Here is a 9,783-nt window from a genome sequence, read left to right on the forward strand (position 1 = left end):
TCTCCTTAGGATTATTGTTCCTAGTTGAGACAGTGGCAACAAAATTCGACATGGTAATATTATATTTTTAGCACATAGGTTACTAAGGATAGCTAAATTATTATAAACATCTTCCGTTGAGGAGCATTTGCAAAATGTTTGTTTAGTATCTGTCATATCCATCTTTGATTCTTTCTTAACCAAATGATCTGCAACTTTCTTCCCTTCTCTAAAAATGTATCGAATAGTTGGGTTCCCCATCCATAACATTAACAACCTACAGTCACATGAAATAGATTTTTGTTTTTAGTATATTTTATATCTTCATCAAGAAGATTAATATTATTCTCCTACCACCTAGTGAAAAATAATAAATGTCTAGACACATGTATTTAACATATACTTCCTCGGTTTCAATTTTATTTTATTTTACTTTTTAGTCCATTTATATAAGTTTTTTTTTACAACTCTTTGATTTCACTTTATCACGTGATATGTTAATACCACAAGATTAAATAGATACATTTAATATATCTTTAGTTTAACATCACGAGATTTAAAAGTTTTATTTCTTTTCTTAAACTCCGTATTGAATCAAAACCAAACAAATAAATTTACCTAAATAGAATGGAGTAACACCAGAAGAATCATGGATGAGTGAAAATTTTCATTTGAAGTTCTTTTTCTTTTCAGCATTTTAATGTTAAACGGCCTTATAATTCGTCTAAGCTCTAATTCAACTAGAAATATTTTCATTTGTGATACCAAGATAGAAATTTACTTTTGTATAGATCTACCTAAAAAAACTATCGATCAAATTATAAAAAGGATTAGTCAAGATTAACTTGTCCTCTAGTTATAAAAAATAAATAATAATTAACCGTTGAAAAATAGCACCACCTACAAGTTGATTCTCTAATTTTTCTTTACTCCCACCACCTAAATAGCCAAGTTCAAAGAGATAGTTTAGTAGTCAGTGTCTAATTTAGGAGACTGGAGGGGTGGAGATCAAATGAAGGTGAACTGAAATTACATATTCTCATTATACAAATTACAATACAAGTAGTTTTTATCTAGCTTGTTACAGCCTAGCCTATCTATAAACAAACAAGAATGTGAAACAAATAAATTCAATAAACTAATTACGGCAGGCTTCCAATATGTGAATCAGAAAAATTCTTCAAACATCTTTTCGAGACCAAAATCTTTATGCAAATCAAGTCATATCTTGTTCCATTCATTTTGACAGCAATTGCAAACCAACTTTTAAGTCCTCTAATGTGATTGTAAGTAGCTCATCCGAGTCTATACACTCGAAACTGAGTCTCAAATCCAAATTTTCTCTTGCATTAACAAGCATTGGATCCACTAGACCTCCATTCATCTCCTTGCGCTGTTTTTCAGTGGTTTCTTCCGCGATAAGTGCTGCAACAGCATCAATACTACATGAAGGACTCAACTTAAATCCGTATAACAAGCTGCTATCAGCTTGATTGGTCATTTTAAGATGATAAATTTTAGCTAGATCCTTCGAACTAAAGTTTTCAAAATGAAAGAACTTTGTAACTCTTCTGCAAAAGCCTTCATTAGAGGAGATTACACGCTTCATTGGCTCGCTATAGCCTGCAAAAATGACTACAATTTTCCCACTGTCCATGACAGACATTATCTCCTCTAGAGCTTCCAAACCATAATCCTTGTCATCGGACTTCTGCATAGGTATTAATCTATAGGCTTCATCAACAAAAAGAATCCCCCCTTCAGCTTCTTGGATCTGCAGATAAGTTTAGGGACTTGATCACATATGAGACAAATGCCAAATATATAGTGCAACGTACCAAAAACTTACTTTTCTTCTCGTCTTTGGTCCTGTATGACCAACAAATTCACCAACCAGGTCTGTTCTCTGCACTTCCATCACCTTGTCGGTTGGAAGAATTCCTACCATATGAAGTAACTTCCCAAGAATCCTAGCAACCATAGTTTTCCCTGTAATAGTATTGTCAAAGAAGTCTAAGAAATCGACCCCGTAGCTATTCATCAAACACATAAGCTAAGCAGTAAATACATCTATGTAAAATCTCAAGCCTATACTGCAATGAGAAGAACTAGCAATATAACCAGGGTACCAACATTTTTTACTGACATATTTAACCTCTTCTTTTGTGTTCTTCGATAAGTATGCATCTCTTCTTTGTTGTAAAGAAACAATGAAATAACCTTACCTGTTCCAGGGTTTCCAAGAAAAGCCATATGGGGTGGTCTTCTTGCACCAACTTTAAGACCTAGGGCCTGACGCCGCTCATCCAAGAGCATCCCCTTTGCCCATTTGCGGAGTTGCTGCTTAAGCTCATGTAAGCCCACTATTTTAGACAATTCATTTTCAAGTTCATCCATTTTTGCTTTTGTCTGGCCACATGCTTCAATAGCTTTACGTTTTCTTTGTTCTTCAAGATGCCGATTGAGAAGTTCTTGCAATTTTTCATTGCCAGGTCCTTGAGAGAGATGATTTATAGGAGTCATGCCCTCCTGCATTTCGTACATTCTACAATTAGTAACAATCATAAAAGGAACACAAAGTCAGTGAATAAATAATTTACAATACATTGTCTTCGGCACTACAATTAGCATCCTGCTCTAACAATGTCTTGACCGTACAACAGTCTTCAGCTCGTAGCGAGTGCCAAACAGCAAGATGCAATGGAGTCATCCCATTCTGCAAGAAAGACTCAGAGAAAAGTAAGAAATCAAAAAATTGAAAACGAAAGACATTTTCAAGCTCAATTATAACAGAAGCAGTAGAATACACACGTTTGCTTTGGCTTCAACAAGGGCACCATAAGCAAGAAGCTTCTTTGCAGCTTCATTACACCCATTCTTGGCTGCCATGTGCAAAGGGGTCTCTCCGTACTGCAATACACAAAATAAGTCTACCTTTTTTTTTGTTATTAAACAGGAAAGAAAGAAGAATTGCACCAGTTGGGAGTCGAACTCAAAAAAGAAGTCCATTTTGTTACAACTGACTAAGTGAAGATTCTTAATTAGTAGGCTGCTGCACATACCATATTCTTGGCTTCCATATCCACCTTTTCTGGGCCAGACCAACCAAGCAAAAACTTGAGTATTTCAACATTATTGTAACCAGCAGCAACATGAAGTGGTGTCTGCACCATCTGCACCCAGATAAATTGCAAACTATATAAAGAAAATGTTTTTTTTGCAGAAACTTGGGTATCTACTCTGACAAAAGACTGACCAAATAAAGAATACATATAGTTCACCCTTGTAACTGTTTTGAAACATGAGTACCCTGTTTCATTCTTAAGAAATTCTTATGAAAAGTGAAACTTAAAAAGCCCAGCAGATGAAAAGTCTAAGATAACAGTTTATCTTCTTTAAATAGGATTAGATACCACAGATGAAGTCATATTGCGAATATACTAATTCAAATGTATCAGAAGTTCAGAACAACAAGCAATCAGTTTTTTGGTCATGAAGAGAACAAAAGTCATCTATTTTAGAAGCAAAGCACTTCCAAAACGAGAGATATCTCTGTCTCAGAAATCAAAATGTCAAAACGGTACAAAAGATCATATATTGAAGACTAACAGATGGTCCAGATCTGGAAGAGAACTCGGAAGAAGTTATAAGAAGATAGGCAGTAGGTGATTGTACATTGTTAGTGTGATGTTAGGAGTGTACATTGTTAGTTAGAGGATTTGCTAGTCAGTTATAACTGATCTTAGTCTAAGCTAGATTAGTTAGTTGATTATATACATAGATGTATGGAAACAATGCAAGTTTTTATCAGAGAAATGAAAATATCTCATTTCCCAATTACTCTCTCTTTCCTCTTTTCGAACTGATCTTCTCCCTCAACATCATTGTTAGTCTCTCCATTTTAATATTCCCAGTCAAGAAAACCTTGGAAGCGTAAACACTAAGGGCATGCTTGGTTGGGGAATAAGTTATCCCAGATTGTTATCCCGCCCTCAATGTGGGATAAAAATTAAACTACAATCCTAGAATAAGTTTTCACGCGATTTTATCCCAACCAAACATGGGATAAAATCGTCCTAAACTTATTCTCGGGATCAGTTATCTCTTATACCAAATGAGCCCTACGAGTCACTAAGCCACCTAAAGATATCACAAGTACATTAAAATCACATTTTCCATTGTGAAGCAATGTGGCCTGGCTTAACATAATTAATTATGATGTTTACACTTTTTCATTGCTAAGAAAGATGTGTGGGTATATTAGGAGAGATAAGATTAGAAACGAAGTAATTCAGAATAAGGTGGGAGTGGCCTTTGTGGGTCAAAATGAGGAAAGCAAGGTTGAGACGGTTTGGGCATATAAGAGAAGGTGCACACATGCACCATTAAGGAGGTATGAGAGATTGGCTATAGCAGGTTTTACGAGAGGTAAAGGTGGGCCAAAGAAAAACTATGGGAGGTGATTAGGCAAGACATGGAAAATCATCAACATACTAAGGGCATGACAATAGATAGTAAGGTATGGAGGTCGATGATTAGGATAAAGGGGTAGTAGGTAGCTGAGTGTTATTGTACTTTTATGCAGGATAGGCGGGATCAATCCCTTCTTCTCATCTTCTCTTTATTTCAGTAGTATTACTTCATGTTAGCGTAGTATCTTATTCTTTAATTCTCACTACTACTTGTTGCTTCATTTGTGTTGTTTATCTTGCTATTTTGTTGTTATTTTCCTTAATTTCTTGTTTAACCTATTTATTTTGAGTCGAGGGTCTATCGGAGACAACCTCTCCACCCTACAAATGTAGGGGTAAGATTTGTGTATATCCTACCCTCCCAAGGCTGCATTTGTTGAATTACATCAGGTATGTTGTTGTTTTTGCCTTTTCATTTTCTCATTTTGGTTATAAGCACCACGTAATAACTCTATTTCCATTTCAATTTTAAAAAAATAACCCCATTTCCAAGAAGTGCACCAACAGAACCATTCCAACTTAGTGGTTGTAAGATTTTTACAGTATGCATTAGCAATTATAGGACTGCTAATTCATCAGAGTAAGAATATCAATGGTTCATATTAAGGCAAAGCTATTTCTATTTTCAGAAAAGAGGTTCTAGTCTAGAATTCAGTACATTTTATAGTATGCTTAATCAAACAGAACAGGCGATCTTCACAACTTCAATGATAACATTGTAGTTGTGACTAAGTCAATCTGCTATCATTGTAGTTGCTACTAGCTAGTGAAGTGAATTGCCACTTTGATGCTCAATCATTGGCACCACAGTCAATTATTAACTGACAATTTTTTTGAGGAATAATTTCAAAAAACTCTCAAGTTTAAAAAAGCACATATTGTGTTGGATATTGATTTTAGATTTATAGATCAGAATTTCCCCCATTCTTTTTCTGAATCAGCCAACCATATGCTATTTACATATATGATGGGACAATCACAAACTGTCATAAACAACAACCTGGAGAATTCTTGAAACATACTTGCCAAGAAAGTAGAATCTTCTTAAGAAGTCAAACACACAAGATTTTTAGAACCCACATTTTCTTATCCCAATGTGGATCTTCAGAACACACATCCTCCCGGTTATGCAAACGAATTGAGAGAGATGAACATTGACATAAAAAAATGAAAGAAAGAGGTAAGGAGATCGTACAACAGGGTTACGTTCATTGAGAAGAGAAGGGTTGCCAGAAAGCATCTTTTGAAAGGCAAGCAGATCCCCAGATTGAGCGAACCCGTGAATGGTTGTGGGTCTGGAGGACTTTGACCGTTGATGTCGTGACCTCTGCATTTCTGGTTGTAATTTTCCCTCTCTCCGGCAAAAAGGAATACAAGTAAAGAAGAAGAAGAAGAAGAGACAGAGAGAGGGGAAATTTAATAGGCGGAAATGGCCGTCGGTGGCTTTGGGTTTCAGGGGATTTTTTTTTTTTTTTTTTTGTTTCTTTTCTACAAATAAGCTACGGTCATGTGGGTATAATGGCGCATAAAATGATATTTAGAGCTTCGCGCGTTGTTTCCAAATCTAGGCTGGCTGCCTGCTGTCTTTCCAGCTTGTATCCATTCATACTGCACGAATTTTTTTATTGTGGTTGAGGCACAACCAACAATTCCTTTTGATAAGTGTTTTTGTGGCCCTTTTCTTGTTATCACACACTCTCTTTCACTTTCATTTTCTCAAAATTTAGACTTTTCTTTATCTGCATTTTTTTTCCTTTGCAAAATCGTTTTTCTATTTTATCTTTGCACCCTTTTTTAATCAATGTTTCTATAGTTTTTTTAAGTCCTACCTCTTAGTGCAAAAAAATATATTTATACTACTATTATTTTATGCTTTCACAAATTTATTTGGTTGACTCTTTTTTCTATTAATTCTTGTAACACACAAGAGAAAAAATAAATCTATAAAAGTTTCGTTTCACATTTTAAAACGCTTAACATAAAGAAAATTTTAAAAGAAAATCTTGAACAAGAAACACAAAAAATTAATATTAGCAATAATTATTGAATACATGCCATGGAAGTAGAGCATTTAACAAATATGAAAAAGAAAAGATAATTGAGTGCTTGATATCATTAATACATTATTATTAATATAAAGCATTCAAATACATTAAGTGGTTATATAATAAACAAAAAAAAACATATTTGATAATTAAGAATTGGGTGGTTAAAATTGAAAATCTCAAAAAATAAATTAATGACTAAAATTAAAATAATTAAAATTAAATTGTGGATTTAAATGTAATAAATAATACCGATTGAATTTTAGTATCTCAATTGGTTGATTATATGAATTTTTACTTTTTTGTGAGAGTTTAATTTATTTATTTTAGTTTCACTATCTTCAATCTCTTCGAATTTATTTTAAAAAAAATTAATTTAATTTCATCTGACATATTACTTTAATTTTTCTATCAAATAAATGATATATATATATATATCCGTGGGTGAATTCCAAAGTTTCTTTCTATTAAAATAAAATTACACAGCAAAAAAAGAAAATGCAAATGCAACCGAATGGTACTATTTTGATATGTATTTGTTGTTGATATTTGTCCAATTTGTGGTTATCCGTTGATTTGGAGAGCAACAATTTGAAAGAGAAGGTAGTCCGTCATCAAGCTCAAATTCAAAAAATAAAATTATCGCAAATGAGCTTCCTTTCGAGTAAATATTATATCAAATAATTGAAAACTACTTGGACAATTTATATCTGAAATTTTGGATAGTTTGGCGAAGGATGCCATATTTTCTTTGGATGAATTTGAGGAAGAGGAAGAAGAAGAGGAAGAAGAAAAATGTTGAATTTCATAGAAAGAGGAGAAGGAGAATAAGAAGTAGAGCATTTCATAAACAAACAATCAAGATTAAACAAAAAGCATAACGTACAGTTATATATAAAGGTGGGGGGAAGAAATTGGTTTCATAAACAAGAAAATAGTTAAAAATTGGGTGGGGTTAAGAGAGGGAATTTAATAAATTGATAATTTTTAGGAAAATCGGGTAATTTGGATCAATTTGAGGGAAATCATCCAATTAGGGGGGAGGGGGGGGGGATATATTCAATAAGCTTGTAGACGACGAGGTTATAAAGGGTGGATAGTATGATGGAGGGTAAAACTAGCTATTAAAATAAAGTTGAGGGGTATTTTGACCCTTTTTTCTTCAAATATATCCCTCGTTATACTTTCGGTCCAAATATACCCCATCTGTTATACATTCATTACAAATATACCCCTCTTGTTATACTTTCAATCCAAATATACTTCGATTATTAAACTTTTGATCCAAATATATGTCTCTCATTATATTTTAGTACAAATTTACCCTTTATTTTGACGGATCGACACATGACATGTCCAGAATCAAATAACTCAACTTTAATTTTAAATACTCAATTCATTTTGCAAATTCAATCCATATCCAACCCGACCGGAACCCTTTTACTTCATTTTTTTGCTCTTCTTCTTTTCTATTTTGTCCAACCTCTATAGAGAAAATCTTCTTTCTTTCTCCTATCTACAAGGTTTTGTGACTGAATATTGGAAGACAAAAATGTTACAATAAAAGTGTCTAAGAAATTTATTTTATTATTTTTTAAAAGAAAATTCATTACTGTCACTAACCAAATTACTGGATCACACGAATTCCTATTTTATTTTAACTAGATAGACGAATCCTTACCACCATTTATGTTTAATAGGAACCTTAAAAAGAAATACGTCTAAGCCAACAAAGTAAAACAAAGTAAGAAAATTCATTCATTTTCAAAAAATCATTTAACAATTTGCAAGGACCTAGTCTAGATAGGTACATGATCTTTTAACAGAGTACAAATAGAAAATATATATTAAAAAAAATCATAAAATACTGACAAAACTTCCACTTGAGGACGGAGTAAGTAGAAGTTGTTGATGAGTGACCACTGTCCCCTGCTTTAAACACTCTAAAATAGACCTACTCAGCACACCGCACAAACTGGTAGGCATCATAGGACGGCCTGATTTAGATCCATGTAACACATCACAAAATCAATAGAAACAACATATTATAGAACAACTTGTAACACTCCATAACTAGAAAGAAGTTAAAAAGTGGAAATAGTCATTTTTGGAAAGAATATAAAAATTTGGAAAATTTGTTAAGTATGTTAAGTTGGATTTTTGGTCAACTTCAAATGACCATACCTTCTAGCTCAGGATGAAGTAAGTGTGTTTCCAGATATCGTAGGAAATATCTTGGAATAATCTTTCCAACGCCGCCGAGTTTACGCAATTCCGAGTTCGTATGACTGAGATATGCTCATTTGAAGTTGGGATGTTCAATTAAGGAAAGTCTAATCCGGATTTTAGAAGGGCATTATGGTCCTTTCCTTACCCAATTATTTTATTAAATCTTTGGGTAATTAATTGGGGTCTAAACTGATCTTATTCAGTTTACGCTTTTTGGAAAAAGAGCTAGGGTTTTGAGAAAAGAGAAAAGAAGAGGAGAAGGAGCAAGAATCCTCAAGATCTTCAAGAAACGCTTGTGGATTTCGTCAAGGGGTGATCCCTATGAGGTATGTGATATCACATAGCGTTGGGTTAGTACACCCACGCGCCAAGCATGTTTAATTCAGCGTATTTTTGTCCTAAAAATATTGATAATTTGATGTTCTTGAGTTGTATTCTTGAATAAGTTTCGTTCTTGAATTTGGGATGAGAGTGAGGAGTTCTTGAGAGTTTAATGTTGATTATTAGAGTTGCTTTGAGTTAGATTGTTGTGTATATGTTTTGGGTACCTGAATCTAAAGAGATATTGAGGAAAAGAATAGAAATTAATCGAATTAAGGTCAGAAAACGAGTTGAAAAATTCGTCAGATCGCACCTGGGGAGGGTCTGGCGCGGCACGCCCCATCTGCGCCAGAGGGGCTGGGGCGGCGCGCCTGCAGTGCGCCAGAAATGAGCCCCAGTAAGTTGGGGTTGGTGCGGCGCGCCAGGGACTAGCCCAGATCGTCGTTTCCACTCGTTTTTCGTTGTTTTGCCCGTTTAAGTCCTCCTAAAGTGTACTAACACTTCCTATTGATTCTAACTACTCTAAATGACTTCTAAACACCTAGAAATCATCTAGAAACATGAATCATAAGCTTGAATCCATAAATTCAAATTCAAGAAAAGTTAAGAGCCAAGTCTAGGGAGTTCTTAGAGTCCTTTCAAGAAGTTTTTTGCAAATGCTTATAACTTTGTTTTAAGACTTAAAGTTCAAGTTGAGTAAAGAGAAAAGAGTAAAGATTGAAGTTCATTTCTTCAAA

General features: G+C 34.0%; 1 protein-coding gene across 2 annotated transcripts; it reads right to left on the reverse strand.

The window, feature by feature from the left end:
* Window positions 1-981: 981 nt before the first annotated feature.
* LOC102600868 (protein CfxQ-like) lies at window positions 982-6,081 on the reverse strand. 2 transcript variants are annotated; one of them, XM_006360410.2, is made up of 7 exons: window positions 5,647-6,081; window positions 3,042-3,152; window positions 2,791-2,889; window positions 2,585-2,695; window positions 2,205-2,508; window positions 1,829-1,968; window positions 982-1,753 (listed from the first exon to the last, which is right to left on the reverse strand). In XM_006360410.2, exons 1-7 carry the CDS (start codon window positions 5,782-5,784, stop codon window positions 1,217-1,219), a joined length of 1,440 nt encoding a protein of 479 aa, XP_006360472.1. In that variant the 5' UTR covers window positions 5,785-6,081; the 3' UTR covers window positions 982-1,216. The 2 variants fall into 2 exon arrangements, with proteins under 2 accessions (XP_006360472.1, XP_015170331.1); XM_015314845.1 differs by lacking the exon at window positions 5,647-6,081 and adding an exon at window positions 5,452-5,629.
* Window positions 6,082-9,783: the final 3,702 nt, after the last annotated feature.

This window comes from Solanum tuberosum, unplaced genomic scaffold, assembly GCF_000226075.1.
Source record: "Solanum tuberosum cultivar DM 1-3 516 R44 unplaced genomic scaffold, SolTub_3.0 scf00318, whole genome shotgun sequence".
In the NCBI taxonomy this organism is placed as follows: domain Eukaryota; kingdom Viridiplantae; phylum Streptophyta; class Magnoliopsida; order Solanales; family Solanaceae; genus Solanum; species Solanum tuberosum.

Excerpts from the sequence above, each read along its gene's own strand:
- LOC102600868 (XM_006360410.2), bottom strand. The coding sequence starts at position 5,784 with ATGCAGAGGTCACGACATCAACGGTCAAAGTCCTCCAGACCCACAACC. Across the intron at positions 2,696-2,790 it reads TTGTTGAAGCCAAAGCAAAC|AATGGGATGACTCCATTGCA; the intron begins GTGTGTATTCTA and ends TCTTTCTTGCAG. Across the intron at positions 1,754-1,828 it reads GACCAAAGACGAGAAGAAAA|ATCCAAGAAGCTGAAGGGGG; the intron begins GTAAGTTTTTGG and ends ACTTATCTGCAG.